General features: G+C 43.3%; 1 protein-coding gene across 3 annotated transcripts in view; it reads left to right on the top strand.

Annotated features, from left to right (window-relative positions):
- LOC137653558 (centromere-associated protein E-like) overlaps positions 1-16,477 on the top strand; it is an 892,913-nt gene extending 876,436 nt beyond the window's left edge. For all 3 annotated transcript variants that reach the window (XM_068387057.1, XM_068387056.1, XM_068387055.1), the window contains one exon: positions 15,811-16,477. In XM_068387057.1, the coding sequence (XP_068243158.1) occupies positions 15,811-15,940 (130 nt within the window). In that variant the 3' untranslated portion in view covers positions 15,941-16,477. The remainder of the gene's footprint in view (positions 1-15,810) is intronic.
- Positions 16,478-17,849: the final 1,372 nt, after the last annotated feature.

Here is a 17,849-nt window from a genome sequence, read left to right as displayed (position 1 = left end):
GACAAATATCGAGTTATATAATTCTAGGAGATGTACTATCTCCCGTTGAATCAATAAAACGATACACAAGGGTAGACGGGGATAATGTCTGAAAGTATACCACAGTGCCTAGGCTAAGTAGCTTAGCGCAAGACGAGACTCGGTTACCTAAATCACCGAAATTAACGTACACAATTGACAAAAGGAAGAGGAAATTATGCATAAAATATATATCTTTACTAGTATAATTGTGCCTAAATAGCTTTCATAATTTATTAATGCTATTACAACCGGGAAAGTCGTTCTGCTAACTAAATAACACATGCATAATGAACGACAGCGCCCATGGCGCCACCGGTAACAGGCCTAGCTCCTTAAAACAAAAATTTACTCTAATTTCACTGTGAAGCAGGAGCTAAAAATTATACACTGTAAAGAATAAATACTCAACTTTCCAGAGGGAAAAGAAGCTGGAGAATGCATAATAAATCCTCACAAAAGTGATCAATACGTTAGATTAACAGGGAACACCACCGTGCGAAATCACTACCAAAATAGGAATGAGCGCCATCTTGGATACAGCACCATCTAGATACTCAATAGTAGTACGGGAGGAAGGGTAACCTTGATAACGGCTCCCCCCTCTATTTTTGCCACTCTTCCCCCTCGAAACGAAAACGCTATTCAGGGTGAAGACTGCTATGTGTCGTATCAAGATATACGTCCCCTGATTTATGCGATATCCTTAAGAGAAAATTTAAGGATATTCGTGCCAGGAGTTATAATTCTGGAGACCTAAAGGTTAATTCTTTGGGAAAATCACTGTAGCCAAATATCCCTTAGAAAGCTACCTATAGGAACCGTACATCAGGACGACATGGCTTGAGCCCAAAAAACGGATTTTGAGCGAAGCGAAAAATCTATTTTTGGGTAAGATAGCCATGTCGTCCTGATGGAAGTTCCTTAAAGGTAGCTTCCTAGGGTATATTACAACTACGGCGATATTCCCAGAGAATTTACCTTCAGGTACCCAGAATTCTAACTCCTGGAGCGAGTATCCCTAAAAAAGACCTTAGGGATATCGTAAATATCAGTGGACGTATTCTTGACACGCCTCATAGCAATCTATACCCCGAATAGAGTTAACACTTCGTAGGGGTCAAATGGCAAGAAAATGAAAACGATAAGAAAGGGGGGAGCCGTTCGTAAGGCATCTCTCCTCCCCGTTTCGAAAGCGTGCCCTGCGCCGCTTGCGGCGCCATCTGTATTCCTTGTAGCGATACACGAGGTGCTACAGATACTGTATGTAGGGAGGGGTCCTACAACCCTTTTCACTTTTTTTTTTTTTTTTTTTTTTTTTTTTTTTTTTTTTTTTTTTTTTTTTTTTTTTTTTTTTTTTTTTTTTGAAAAGGAACAGGGCGGGTCCATCAGGACGACATGGCTATTTACCCAAAATCCGTTTTTTGGACTCAAGCCATGTCGTCCTGATGGAAGTATACCAGAGCATTACTGTATCTGTGGATTCTCAATACGTGCCGTACTCCTCAGGAATGTTTCTTAGTCAACTCGACTGAAAGACCTAAGATGTTACCGTTATACATCTTTTCACTAATCATAAGCCATGAAAGCGCTTCCTGCCCCCTACAGGGAGGAGTCCTACTAGACTCTAGAAACGATCGAAGAGTACATATACCTATGTATGAATCACTCGCCAGCCGGTACAATATAGTGGTCTCACTCTATATGAAGTAAAGCCTAGTCTTACGGGACTACAGCATCCAAGGGAAAAATCCCGACCAGCACCCTGGTCGAAGTAAAATTAGACAAAAAGGTTATATCTGCGTAGGATTAAACTTGCTGCCACCACCGTCCTCAGAGAGGGGTGGAGTCCTTTATGCTAAGGAAAGTATAAACCAGTGCAACAAGGCTTTGCATTAAGGAATAGGCTATTATAGATATCCCCGATTAATATACATAGGCTAAATGCTCAACAAATAACATGAAATCAATATAGGTGAAGGAGACGCAAGGTTCCCGAGAACAAGTTTATTGAGTAACAATAAATAGACATGGTCACCATAAATATGTACATATGAAAGGTGGATGACCAACAATTTACACAAGTACCGTAGTGCATGGATGGATGGTTATCTGAAAGAAAACAAATATGTCACTTGCCACATACCCAGGTATCAAAGTTAACGTCCATGTTACTACTTTGCTGACAATAGCGTTAGCAAACGCTTGGCACACCTGTCTGTACTTGTGCTACCATCACCATAATGCTGGAACAGTCACTGTGGGCTCTCAGAGCCTTCACTACTAGTTATATCAAGGCATATAACTAACCACTCACCCAAGAATCAAAGTCCCAAATGATTCCACTGTTCCTCGCAGAGTTAAACAGCAGGGTTAACGACGCAACCAACTGCTACCACAGACCTCTTTAGCTGCTCCACTTGCTTAGCATAGTGGCGAAAGAATACCCTGGAAGACTTCCAGCCAGTGTATGAACGAAGGTGTTCAAAATCCATGAAGTTAAAGAAGTTTAAGGATGAAGCAACTTTCCTCGGATCATGACCTGCGGGTGAACTGTCAGGATCCGCTCTGCGAATAAAATATGTAATTTTCGCCCTAAGCTGATTTAAAGATAAATTCGAGCCCGATGTTTCTCCTCTGAATAGTTGGCCCCCATGGAAGTCTGAAGTTCTACGAAGATAGACCTTTAGGCATTCTACGGGACATAGAGATGCATCTTCTTTCAGAGGGCAGATTCTCCAGGGACCCCACCTGTTGGTGGGCAACTCGTTCTTAGCGAGAAACGTAGGGTCCGGAAACAGGTTCAGTTCTCCCCCATCCAGGAACTGAACTCGGCCCTCCTCTCTCGAGAGGGCCACAATCTCACTAACTCTGGCCCCAGAAGCAAGGGCAAAAAGGAAGATCACTTTTTGAGTCAGGTCCTTCAATGCACATTCCTCATTATCCAGTAATGAGGCAAAATGAAGGACTTTGTCTAACGACCACGAAATAGGCTTTGGAGGAGCTGATGGTCTAAGCCTAGCACAGGCCTTCGGGATCTTATTAAACATCTCGTTAGCGAGGTCTACCTGGAAGGCATATAGAATGGGTCTTGTCAGAGCTGACTTACATGTAGAAATTGTGTTAGCCGCCAGCCCCTGTCCGTGGAGGTGAATGAAGAAGGATAGGCAGAACTCTGTAGAGATCTCTTGTGGGTTCTTGTCTTTGACAAAGGCTACCCATTTCTTTCATGCAGATTCATACTGCCTCCTAGTAGACTTACACTTGTATTCTTCCAGGAAGTCGATGCTATCTTTTGAGATTCCGAACCGTTTCTTCACCGCTAGGGAGAGAAAATCATGAGCTGCAGGGTTCGGGTTTTCTGTAATGAAGCGTAGACAGTCGACTTCTGGACTTGCTGGGACAGAACTGGGTCCGGGAGTGATAGAAACTTCAGTCGTAGTTCCAGAGCTAGAGGGAACCATACACTGTTCGGCCACTTGTGGGCCACTATTGCTGCTACTCCCTTGAAGGATCTCAGTTTGTTGAGGACCCTCAACATCAGATTGTGAGGGGGAAACAGGTAGATCCTGGACCATCTGTTCCAATCAAGGGACATCGCATCTACTGCTTCCGCCAAGGGGTCCACGTATGGGGACACATATTTCGGCAGCTTCTTGTTGTCCTTCGTCGCGAAGAGGTCTATCTGCAGTTCTGGGACTTGTCTCAAGATGAAGGAGAATGATCCTGCGTCTAGGGACCATTCTGACTCTATCGGACCAACCCTGGATAGAGCGTCCGCAGTCACATTCCGGACTCCTTGAAGGTGAACTGCTGACAGGTGCCACTTCTTCTTCTCCGCCAGTCGGAATATGGCTAACATTACCTGGTTGAGAGGTGGGGATCTCGATCCCCGCCGATTCAGACATTTCACTACCACCTCGCTGTCCAGTACCAACCTTACATGGATCGAGTGACGTGGGGATACTTTCTTCAGGGTAAGAAGCACTGCCATAGCTTCTAGAAAGTTTATGTGAAAAGTCCCAAATAGCTTGGACCAGGTCCCTTGCACTTTTTTCCGATGGGAGTGACCCCCCCACCCTACCTTTGAGGCGTCTGTGTGGATTGTCACTGACGGGGGGGATGGCTGAAGAGGTAGAGACCTCTTTAGACGACTGGCTTGAGACCACGGTCTGAGAAGAGAACGTAGTCGAAGTGGGACCGGTCTCTTCAAGTCCCTTCGCTCTTTCGATGCAAAGGTTCTCCATACTCCCGCTGCATCTTTTAGCTGTGCTCTTAGCACTGGGTCTGTTACTGATGCAAACTGAAGAGAGCCCAAAACCCTCTCCTGTTCGCGTCTTGATATCCTCTCGGAACCTAGAAGTCTCCTGACAGACCCCGCTATTTCCTTCCTCTTTGACATCGGAATGGAAAAACGGTGTGACACTAGATCCCAGTGAATTCCCAACCACTGGAACCTCTGAGCTGGAGAAAGACGAGACTTCTTTCTGTTGATCATGAAACCTAGATATTCCAGGAACTGAATCACTTGTAGGGAAGCTTGCAGGCATTCTGCTCTGGATGCTGCCCACACCAACCAATCGTCCAGGTAGGCTACTACTTGGAACCCTTTTAGGCGTAACTGTTTGAGCGCTGCGCTCGCAAGCTTCGTAAAGATCCTTGGGGCTATGTTTAGCCCGAAGGGCATCGCTCTGAAAGCATAAAGTTTTTGTTGTAGCTTGAATCCTAGGTAGGGGGAGAGACGGCGACTTATTGGAACGTGCCAATATGCGTCTGACAAATCGATGGAGACGGTATATGCCCTCTTGGGCAGTAAGGCCCTTATGTGTTGTAACGTTAACATCTTGAACTTGTGGTTCACTATGAACTTGTTGAGTGGTGACAAGTCCAGAATGACTCTGAGTTTCCCCGAGTCTTTCTTGGGAACACAAAACAGCCTCCCTTGAAACTTGATGGACTTTACCCTCCGGATCACCTTTTTCTCCAACAGATCTTGGATGTACTCCTCCAAAACGGGGGTGGAGTGTTGGAAAAATTGAGGGCACTGGGGCGGAGTACTGTACCAACTCCAACCCAGTCCATTTTTGAGAAGGCTGTGGGCCCAGGGATCGAAGGTCCAGCGATCCCGGAAATACTGAAGTCTCCCACCTACCGGCGACACTTCACTTTGACTGTCCTGCAGTCTTGCCTCCCTGGCCGCGACCACCTCTGAATCCTCGTCCCCTAGAGGGGCGTCTTGCCGAACCTCTGGCTGCCCCTCTGGGTCTTGCACGAAACGTGGTTGATTGTCCCTCGAACACGGGATTGAATGCCGGGGAAGCTGATGACATGGCTTGGGGTACCCATTGGAAGGTGGTCGGGGTCTGGGCTACCAGTTGTGGTACCGGAGGCAAAGCTGGCTGCTGCTGCTGCTGTCTTTGTGGTTTGAAAGGCTTGGCTGGACGGGAGGAAAACCTTGATTTCTTCGCCTTTCCTTTCGGCTGAGGGCCCTCATCCGGAGAAGACTTCCTTTTAAGGGACAGGCCCCACTTCAGGAGAAGATTGCGGTTCTCAGTGGCTGCCTTGTCCACGACCTCTTTGACCACGTCGTTGGGAAAGAGATCTTTACCCCAGATGCTGGATGAAATGAGCCTCTTGGGTTCATGCCTCACTGTGGCCGAGGCGAACACAAACTCCCTACAGGCCCTCCTTGCTTTAACAAAGCAATAAAGGTCCTTAGTCACCGTGGCCAGATGGATCTTGGCCATTACCATGAACATCTCCGGCATCTTGGGGTCGCTAGCCATCGTCTCCATGTTGGTCTGGAGAGACATCGAGGCTGCCAGGCGCTCCTTAGTGTCCAATTCCCTCCGTAGGAGGAATTCCGACAACTTGGGAAGGTTTTCGCCGAACTGCTGACCAGCAATGTCGGCGTCCAACTTCCCAACCGAGAAAGTGAGGTGCACCTCCTTCCAGTCCTTATTGTCCAGCGGCAATGCCAACGAAAGAGGTTTGCATTCCTCCAGAGATGGACATGGCTTGCCAGCTTCAACCGCCTTCAAGACGGCCGCGAACCCCTTTTGCATAAAGGGGAAGGCCCTAGCCGGGGAGGATACGAAGGAGGGGTGCTTCTTACTCAAAGCGGCAACTTTAGAGTTTGAGAACCCCTTCTCCTTCAATGCAGCTGATAAAGTGGCTTGAGCCTTGGAGTGATCCAGGATAATCACCTCCTTTGGTTCCGTCTCCTCCTTCGAGGCCGGCTCCTTCTTCAAACGGACATAACAGTCCGGGTAGGCCCCTCTACTGGGCCAGAATTCCACCTCCTCAAGGGGAATTGATCCCAGTTTCTCCGACATGACGATCTTCCCAATCGTCATCGGCATGTGCTCGGCATATCTCCACGGGTTGGCATCCGAGCACAGAGGAAGGTCCTTCACGTTGAGCTTCTTTGGAGGTCCACGTGATGCTGTGATCTTCTGCATCTGGAGCTCCAAAGTAGCGGCCTTCTGATTATTCTCCCTCTGCATCTGTTGGATCATACCAACAATGGAAGAGAGAGCCTGTCCTAGCTCTGCTGGAAGAGCGGACGAGGTAGAGGGGATAGGTTCAGGGACCTGAACCGGCACGTCTGAAGATACGGGAACCTCTTCCTCCACGGCAATAGGATCTCGATCCTCCTCCTCGCCTTCTGCGAGGAGATCCTGTTCCGCACGATCGGACAAGTCAGACATCTTGTCGTCCAACTGGATGTCCTGCATAGCATCAGCGACATCCTCCTCCACTGGGATCTGGACGAGAGGGATCTCCGGCCGAGGCTGGGGAACAACAGCATCAGCAGAAGCCTTGGGAAAAAGATATGCCCTCATCTTCTCATTAGGAAGATAAGGTCCAGTGGTGTTTTTCTGAAAACCCCTTACCCATAAGCGAAGCTTCTCCCTCGCTGCATCTCTTGACTCCGCCGACCTAGGGGATTCAAAAGCCTCTGATAGCAGGTTAGTACATACAGCACATACCTGCGGATCCCAGTAACGACGGTCATCATTGGAGGCTGCGCAAGCAGCGTGCCTCCTACACGAGACATGTCCGCAAAAGTTCTTACTACGGACATTGCAGAAGACACTATCACACTTCGGATGCTCCTCCTGTAAAAGAAGAAAGATTTCCATGAATATCAAGTGAATTTCAATTCACATGTAACAAATGAGTATTCACCAAGAATAAGGGAAAGACACCTACTTGTGAAACCCACACAAACACCTGTGGAAGCCCACCAGCCAAAGTCACATAGTTAGTCTTTACTAGAATAACCAGAGAGCATATTTCCAAAGGGAATTAGGTGTAGCTCACACCTAAGGTAAAATTTTTACCATTCCGGCCAGGGATGAAAAGAATTCTCTTTTATCCTTGTAAGGCGACACCAAGTGAATGCACAAGTAACACAAGTAAGATAGAAAAGACAGTGTTGTAACCTACTATATCATGGACTCCCTTGGTTGAATACACCACCAAAGAAAGGACTGATACAGTACCTGAGGGTGGTGTGCCGGCCGGCCATTGCCGGTCAGCACCCCCCCCCCCCCGATTTTCGAAAGGTAGATCTCAAGTACACAACAACAGATCACCCTTATTGGGGAGAACTCCAGATCCCATGCCTGAACCGGCCGGCAGTGGTTGCCGGTCCGCAGCCACCCGGTTTGCATTGCATTGCCGGCCATCATTCTTAGTGGCCGGCTAACCGAGCAGTGTAGCAGGCCGGCCGGCAGCAGTAAGCAAACCTTGCCGGCTGGCCTCCACACCAGGCAGCGCTCGGCTGCCGGCCCCACTGTAGTGGCCGGCAGATGAGCAAGAGACCGGCCGGCAAAGGTATATAACCATCGCCGACCGACAGCAAGAGAACTGGAGAACACCCCTCCCCACCGACGGCCGGCCTGTAGGCCGGCAGACAGCAAGGACAACACATACGAAGACAACAGAATGAATGCCGGGCTAAGAGGCTATGAGTCTCTGTGCCCGGCACCCGAAAGAGTGCCGAAAGGAAGGGAAGACACTAAGTCAGGCTTCCTAACCGCTGCTTACTGAATCTACAGACGGCAGCGATGGAGGGACCAAGAAAGGACCGGGCAGCACTCGAAGGAAGGGTCTCTGCCGGTCGGCACACTCTGCCGGCCGACAGGAGACCACGTCAGTTCCCCATCCTAACCTAGGCTAGGTACGGATGCGGACGACTGACACAAAGGAACGGAAAATAGAAGGGAAGGACAGAGGGTCCTATCCAACCTTGCCTTGGTTAAGGGTCATTCCCCACTAAGACAGCTCATCTCAGCCAGAGAAAGACCCGAGGGGGAGGCCGGCACTACTGGCTGCCTCCCTAAAACCACGGCAAAGAAGGAATTGCTATTCCAGAAAAGAGAACATATCCCGAATCCGGAACGGCAAGAGGACAAGTCTGAGGGGTCACCGAGCGAAGGGAACACTACTGGAACCCAACAAGGTGGAACAAGGGGGATAAACCCCGTATGCCCGTGTCAGTCAGCAAGGGAGACTCTGCCCCATGCCAGACCAACCCGGACTCAGACTAAACACTGTTGTACTGTCCCCCTCTGAACCAATTCAGATGGAACGGGAAGGTACAGTACTACTCCAGCATAGATATATTTGAAAATTAATTCAAACAAACCACTAGAGTTAAGCCTAGGGCTTAAACAGAGGGAAAGGGTTTGCCCCTTCCCCGAAGAGAAGGGAGCAAACGGGGAAACAGATAATATTATAATGACCTAAGACAACCTAGCCTAGGCACTAAGAGAATCGATTACCTAATTCACCGAAACTCACACCAATACTATCTTGGAAGGTACTCGAAAAGGGCTTATATGTATAACGTTGCCTAACGCTTAAAACAATAAAATCACACTTGGAAGACTAATTATCATGCAGGAAGTACATAGGCCAACCGCTAGCCTACGAAGACTAGTGTTGGCAGCCTAGGCAAAACTTCGCCAGGCACACTACTAACGCATCATAACAGAATTCCTAAATAAGCTAATTAGCTAATATTTAAGCGCAAAGGGGCTGGGAACGTCGCTCTTGCTAACAAATAAATCCTATTCTAGGGAGCGACAGCATCCATGATGCCTCCAGCAGGCAACAGCTCTTGTATCAAAGATAACTCTTTTAATTACTTTAATTTTAACCAAGAGCCTACATTTATACATAAAAGAAATAGTACTCAACTTATCCGAGGCAGAAGAAGTTGGAGAAAGCATTATAACACGAGAAATTCCAAGATTTGGTAGAAAACAGGGAACAAAACACCGAGTCGTAGAGCTACGCAAAAAGGAATACAGATGGCGCCGCAAGCGGCGCAGGGCACGCTTTCGAAACGGGGAGGAGAGATGCCTTACGAACGGCTCCCCCCTTTCTTATCGTTTTCGTTTTCTTGCCATTTGACCCCTACGAAGTGTTAACTCTATTCGGGGTATAGATTGCTATGAGGCGTGTCAAGAATACGTCCACTGATATTTACGATATCCCTAAGGTCTTTTTTAGGGATACTCGCTCCAGGAGTTAGAATTCTGGGTACCTGAAGGTAAATTCTCTGGGAATATCGCCGTAGTTGTAATATACCCTAGGAAGCTGCCTTTAAGGAACTTCCATCAGGACGACATGGCTTGAGCCCAAAAAAGGGATTTTGACGAAGGAAAAATCTATTTCTGGGCTTGACCTGTGTCGCTCCGTGAAATGCTCCTCTAGCACCATTTCTAAGGCATAGTCATTTCTAAATATACCAGAGAAAAAAAGGAAGCATGGAATGACAGGAATAAACCCAGCTTGCTCACTCTATGAGTGTCGGTATAGTAAACTGGGGAGTGATACAACCACGACCACAGGTCCCTCACCAGTTAGACCTCTCCCTCATCAACATCCCGGAACAACGAGGTGCCGTCCTACACCCGTCTGCTGCCTCCTATTACGACTATCCTTCCCCACCCCTGCACCTCCCCACCCCCTTAACTCATTCCTCCATAGCACCAGCGTTGGTCAGATGTGTTTTGCTTTGCTCTGTGTTGTTTTGTGTTTTTGAAGATGTCCGACGTTTTAGAGATCTCTGCTCCCAAGTTGAGTATTATATTTGTCTGGTTGGGATTTCTAGGTAGCGACACTCATTTAATCTTTTACCGTGTTGGGTTTTCTAATTTTATCATCTTATCGCTGCTTGTTCAGGTTTCCTTACGGGGGTTCGCCCGCGGCCATTTTGGTGTCCCTTCCTTGTGATCTCTTTGTTTATCGGGCTTTCATTTAGTTCCTTATACTATTTGTAAGCCCTTTTTATGTTATGGACATCTAATTTAATGTTTTGGCATGATTGTAATTTATTTTTATGACTTTTTGCGCTGTGCGTGTTAGCCTACTTGGCCGAACCGTATGCGGTGTCGGTGGGTAGGCCAATGGTTATGCACTCGGTAGTTCCTGGTGCCACTGAATGGTGAACACTCTATATCACACACTGAGATGCGCATATGTTTCTACGGGGATTTTTTTTTTCCTTTTGATAAGCAATTATTGAACTAACATTGACCATTCACTAGGGAAATGCCTCCTGTGGTTTTACAGTTAATCACTGATACTTATTATCAGATAAAGAGGATGAAAATAATTGGAATAAAATAGTGGTACCTCTACATACGAATTTAATCCGTTCCACAACCGACTTCGGGTGTAGAAATGTTCGGTTGTAGAAACGAATTTTCCCATAAGAATACATTGAAATAGGATTAATCTGTGGTTGAGCCCAAAAACCTATGATAACTCCTTAATAAATTACTACACATAATTACACATGACAATAATGCACACTAAATTAGATAATAGACATGTAAAAAAGAATAATTATAAAGAAATAATAAATAAGAAACGGGTTTTTAGCGTCACTTTACCTTAGAAAGTTCAGCGCAGGTGTCGGTCTTGCTATGCAGAGAGGAGAGGGACCGGCGGCGAGGAGATAGAGAGGGTGACTACGATAAACGTACACTACCGTAACTTATTCTAACTTACACTAAGTGAACTTTAACCTAACTTAGCTTATTTTTTTTTTTTATTCTTATATCTTATATTCTTTTTTACATTTTCATTTTTCTTTTTGATGATTAATTTTAATCACTTTAACTCAACACTTAAAATTGATTGAATTTTTTTCTCTTCTATCTTTGCCGTTTTCTTTGTTTCACTTTCTTTCGATTCACTCATTGCTGTTTTCTTTGAACCACTTCCTTCCTCTTCATCACGAGTTCGCTTCGTATTTTTTTTAAAGAAGCTATCGATAGAAAGTTGCTTGGTACAGCTTTTCAGAATGTTTCAAAAATAAGTTAGGGAAACATCATCAAACTGCGCAACTACACGACAAACCTGCAATTTTTTTGGATGGTATTTGTCGATAAAGTCGACCACGTCTTCATATTTTCCTAACACCTCTGTTATTTGCGCCGAGCCTAACACATGTTCTACCTCCTCGATCCCTTCCTTGTCATTACTCATGTGCTCAGACATAGCATGGAGTTCCTTAAGCTCCTCTATAGTAAGTTCGTCGTGATGTTCTTTTGCAAGTTCACTCACGCGGACGCCACGATCATGCTTTTCAATAATTCCTTGCTTTACTTCTAAAGAAAGCATTTCCTTATTCATTTTCTCACCACTACCACTACCACTTGCAAAACTAAGCCTTTTAGGACCCATGATTTACGTAAAATACCGTAAAAGAATGAACGTAAAAAATCACAATTAAAACACAGTTAATAGCAGAACGCACAGGGCACAACCACACGAAGCCGACGAGAACAGAGGAATGTCCCAAGCCACGCTAATTGAGGGTCCCTCCGAGGTACAAATGCTGCCTTCTATCGGCGTTAATAAAAAATACATCCGGCGCTATGAGTACCATCTACGTGTACGGGTATTGTTTACTTCGAGTGTCGAAAAAAAATTCGGGTGTAGAGTAGGAACGTGTTTGAATTGTACTTCGCGTGTCGAAAAACTCGGATACAACCGGTAGGACGAAATTTGCTTACTTTGTGTGTCGAAATAAAATTCGGGTGTAGAGTCGAAAAATTGCTCGAATTTTACTTCGGGTGTTGGAAAATTCGGATGTAGATACGTTCGTGTGTAGAGGTTCCACTGTATACAAATGGGCAACCCCACAAAAGTCTCTAACGAACTACGTACGATGAATTCTGCAATTTGTTGAAAAAGCCCACTAGGCTGCATACTCTTACAGGTATCCAAAAGTTAACATTGCACTGTAGGATTTTACTCTTTGAATTCAGTTTGCACTCATGACCAAAGGACATTTCAGTAAAATCTAAGTTGATGCAGACATTGAACGTGTACAGCTTAATAACATAATTAATACTTTAGGATACAAAATGAATTTGTTCTGGAGTGGCTCTTGTAACGTGATTTTTTTTTTTTTTGTTTAATGAGTCACATTTTACATGTAATTTACATAATTCATTCCAAGCCCTACAAAAATACCACATTAAATTAAAAAAAAAAAAAAAAAAAGGAAAACCAGAATGAAATAGAGCCAAGTCCTTGGGTTACGACGGTCCTAATTTATGCTGTTTCGAGGTTACAAACGCGCCCCATAAAAATATATAAAATAATATTAAGCGTTGTCCGTCTTACGTCGCTGGCGTCATAAGCAACGTAAACAATTGCGAACTAGTTTCTAGCACGCAACGGATGAATATGCTTTGTTGTGGTTGTGGGCAAGGAAGACGGCGTCAGTCGCGTTACTCGGTTTTTAGTGATATGCCATATTGGTTGTGTATGTCAGTTCTCTCTCTCTCGCGTGTTTGTTGGTTTTTTTTTAACTTTTTGCCCTTCGTTATGGCTCCAAAGCATAAGGCAGATTCTTCTGATGGTAGTGCATCAAAGAAAAGAAAGGCCATCACCATGAAAGTGAAGTTAGACATTATTAAGCGATCTAAAAACCCTGAAACGCCAACGAACATTGGGCGGTCGCTTGGCCTTAGTCGTTTGACCGTGGCCACCATTCTTAAGGATAAAGAGCGCATCGTTGAACATGTGAAAGGATCTGCTCCTATGAAAGCAACAGTAATAACCAAGCAGCGTAGTGGTTTAATTCATGTGGTAAGGAATTGTTTTTTCTTTATCTATACTTTTCTATGTCATTTGTTACATTTTATTAAAGTACAATACTTCACAGTACAGTACAGTACGTATAGAGTACAGTAATTTATGATGTTCCGATTTACACTGAAATTTCGGGTTACATGGCATCTTAAGAACAGATCAACATCGTAAGTCGAGGACCCCTTGTATATTTGAATCATTCGATATACCTAACTATTCATACCTGTAAATGAAGTATATATTAGAACATAATGCAATAATAAAGGAAAAACAATAATACAAAATGTGACACCTTACCTTTCGAGTGAGGTGATGTCCGAAAGAGTAAATGACGCTAGGGGAGGAGGGCAAATGGCAGAAAACATTAACACTTAACTTTATGAAACACATTAACAAGTGCAGAAAACATGAACGCTTAACTTCATGAAACACTTGAAATTAAAATCCCTTTTTTTATTTATTTGATTTTTCTAATTTAATCATTTTTTTTTTACTTTATGTTTTACACTTTCTAAATTTCATCAATATCTTCACTTACTAATGGCCTCTTTGAACAATAATGATCCAAGGAAGCTTGTTTCTGCCTACTTTTTAAAATGTTCTTGAAATGATGGAGGCAAATGTCATTAAGCTGCACGAGTAGATGATCTTTGTGAACCTCACAGGGTGTTTTTTTTACTATGGGATCTGCCACTTTATGATCCGAAGATAGCATCTCTTTAATTTCTGCTGTTGTCGTAGTTGTATGTGTCCTCCTCCTCGCCATCAGAGAACTGTTCCTGAACAACGTTCAGTTGCATGGCCTCCAACTCCATCAGGTCATCCATTGTAAGCTCCTTGAGAAGCTCATCAATGTCGTCCTCATCGACAACCAGGCCCAAGGACCTTCTTATTGAAACGATTTCCTCAACCTCAGGTTGTGGAACAGGTTCAGGATCGTCAACGGTTTCGGCTTCGCCTTCAACTAGGCCTTTATCGAATCCCTTGAAGTCTCATGCGTACATGGCATCAGGCCATAGCTTCTTCCACAAAGAGTTTAAGGTGCACCTCGAAACCTCTGCCAAGCTTGATCGATGAGTCTGAGGCATATTACAGTATCGAAATGCTCCTTCCAAAATTCACGAAGGGTAAGGTTTGTGCTGTCAGTGATTTCAAAACATCTCAAAATTCACTTGCTGGTCCATGAGCTGGAGGTAAAGGGTGGTGTTAGTTGGAAGGTAGAGAAAGTTGATAAAGGAATGAGCTTGGAGGATATGATCCTTGAGGCCAGGAGGGTGAGCAGGGGCGTTGTCCAATGCCAGCAGACTTTTCAGAGGGAGGTGGTTCTTTTCCACATGATTTTTAACAGTTGTACCAAAACAGAGGTTTACCCACTCTACAAAAAAATTGTCTTGTTACCCAGGTTTTCCCATTAGCCCTCCACATCACTGGAAGCTTCTCCTTTCGCTCTTTGTTGGATTGAGGGCTCGAGGATACTCCAAGTAATACATCACTGGGGACTTAACCTTATAGTCCCCGGCGGCATTGGCACAGAGTGCAAGGGTTAAGCCTGTCCTTCATAGACTTATGCCCGGGTAGCTTCTTCTCCTCCGCCATGATATAGGTCTGACAAGGCAGTTTTTTCCAAAAGAGCCAAGTTTTTTCACAGTTGCAGACTTGCTGGGGAATATAGCCTTTCTGAAGAATCAATTCGTCAAATGGCAGCCTCCCCATGCCGCACCACCGAATGAGCGCTAGTTCGTCTCCTGCATTTTTTAAACCACCCGAGTGGAGCTTTGAACTTTGGGGATTTTGCCGCGATGTCCCTTCTCCTGCATCGTCTTTGGCCTGAGGATGCAGAACACCAAAAATGGTGCTTGCCTTGTGGCAGATTACCATCTCAGGAATCGTGTCTCCAGCAATTTCCTTGTCAGTAATCCAGAGGAGGAGAAGTCTGTCCATTTCATCATAGACATGGATCCTCCTACTTGAAAAGACAATCATGCCCTTAGAAGATGTTGCTGCTTTGATGGCTTCCTTCTACTTAAGGATGCTAGCAATAACACTCAACTGCATGCCACTCTCATACCTCTTGATTATCTCCAGCTTTGTCACCATAGAAAGCATCCTCTTCTTCTTTCCTTGAATATTAGTAACATTCTAGGGACCCATGGTTATAGAATTACGTGTTGAATAAAGAAATAAAAAAAAAACAGTACAAACTCAAAATCACTGACATGAATTCAATCTGACAAAAGTGAATGTCAAAATGAAATGGCTGAGGGATAGTGGCAGATGCATGATGTGAAAAATGCATACCAATAGGAGCTGGATCTTCATAATATGAGGTGAAAAAAAAATCTTTGTATGTCGTTTCGTAAAATGAGTTTCTAGTATACAGTACAGAAACTTTTGTATCTAGAGGTTTCACTTTATTGACAAATCTACTTTTTAGCCTAGTAGCATGTCATAGAGATGATGATTAATTGATTTGAAGATTTCTGGCATCCAGACATCTAAGGTCATTAGAGTGATGAATGTAAATTAAACTCTGTTCAGTTGTCATTTGTAGACCAAATTGTTGTGATATTTGTAGCTAATATTTTCCACACTTGTGCTGGTCAAGATGACTATTTTTATCAGATAATTTTTATGTTGTATTTCAATTTTTTTTTTTTTTTACAGACCAGAAATATGCAGTGCTTTGCGGGAAGTTAGGATGAAGAGCACTAACAACATTTCAGAAATGAGTATTGATCAGATAATAGAAAGTGTTAGACAGCAACTGAGAGCTCGGAAACTAGTAATGCCATAGGAAGGAAAGTCTAGTAAACCAGAATGACAAGATCTTCAAAAACCAAATGAAATAATAATGCCCAAGATCACTGTTGTAAATGCATTGATGCCTTAATTTCAAGTCCAGCCTCATAGTTTTAGTGTCAGTATTTTTCTATGACAAATTACAGTAGCTGGCTTGAACATCAATAAAACTGTCACAACAGTTGCACACAAATATCCCCACGAAACTTATTGTATTTAATTTTTTACACTTTTTAGAGAATTTTATATGTAGATATATATTATGTGGTCGACATATGTTGAGAGATTTGATGTCAATATACTGTACCCTAATTGATGTATATATTCTTGGTCATGCTGGCTGTGAGATCTACAATTTTCAATTACACCTGTATCAAAATTTTTGTTCTGAGAATATGATATTCTTAACACTTTTCTCCCTCTGGAACTTTCCATGTATCCCTTAAAAAAGTTTTAGATTTTTTTACTGTTGTGTGGTATCTGTTGTGTATTACACTGGAGAAAATAGTTTAAAATATAATTTACATATATGTTTGTGAGTTTTGACACCTTGCCCTTGCTACCATTGAGTTCCTTACATCATCTTCATGTTTGATTTAGCAACATTCTACATTTGATAGCTATACGGTATAATAATTTTCTCTTTTCTTTTTGCACCTTAGTTTTTGTAACACTATTTATATATTTTTCATCAATTGTACAGTAATATTTACCATTTTTTAATGTTAGACTTTAGTGTTAATAAAGATTTTTGGGCTCAAGCCATGTCGTCCTGATGGAAGGTTCCTAATAATAGCTTCTAAGGGATATATGAACTACAGTGAACCCTCGTTTATCGCGGTAGATAGGTTCCAGACCAGGCCGCGATATGTGAAAATCCGCGAAGTAGTGACACCATATTTACCTATTTATTTAACATGTATACTCAGACTTTTAAAACCTTCCCTTGTACGTAGTACTGTTAACAAACTACCCTTTAATGTACAAAACACTTAATGCATGTACTACAGTACCCTAAACTAAAACAGGCACAAATATTAAAAGGCGATTTTATATCATGCGTTTCCTAAACACGCCAAAAAGCACGATAAAAAATGGCAACCAATGTTTTGTTTACGTTTATCTCTGATCATAATGAAGAAACAAACGCATTTACACATCTGTGTACAGGTTAGTTTTTGCATCGATTATATTGATTATTCAGTACAGTATGTTGATTTTGTTATCACCAATGTTTTACTTAATTTGTCTTAGGACTTCCAAATGAAATGTTTTTCTTTATGACGCCGCCTGAAACGACGGCGTAATAAAGTACGCTCAGTAAACAAACGAAGGCATTTAACGCGCATGATGAAAGTGATAAATAATGATATTACACTAAAAGCTTTTAGAAAATATGTTATTACAAATATTATTTACCGTATCTATATAAAATCATACATACGTAGCAAAGCAGGAAAACAATTTACGAGAGAGAGAGAGAGAGAGAGAGAGAGAGAGAGAGAGAGAGAGAGAGAGTTGTTTTACGTACGTAAATGTAAATTGTAACAAAAAAAATAGCCCCATTTCATATAAAATAGGTTATTACAAATATTTTACTTTATCATATTACAGTAGTTTGTATAATACTGTAAAGTTCAGTACAGTATGTTGTTGTTATAGTCGTGGCGATGAAATTCTCACGAAACAAAAACACGGCATTCAATTACAACAGCTGATTCATCTCTCTCTCTCTCTCTCTCTCTCTCTCTCTCTCTCTCTCTCTCTTCGTGTTATACAATACTTACATATAGATGAAGAAACTAAAATTAGTTTTCTTAGTGTCAATTAAATACGAAATGAAAAAATTATGCCGAGTTTACATCCACTTCAATCGTTGCTAAAAATACGGCATCCGATTTCAT

This window comes from Palaemon carinicauda, chromosome 14 (assembly GCF_036898095.1).
Source record: "Palaemon carinicauda isolate YSFRI2023 chromosome 14, ASM3689809v2, whole genome shotgun sequence".
Taxonomy (NCBI): domain Eukaryota; kingdom Metazoa; phylum Arthropoda; class Malacostraca; order Decapoda; family Palaemonidae; genus Palaemon; species Palaemon carinicauda.
This window is presented reverse-complemented; position numbering and strand designations above follow the sequence as displayed.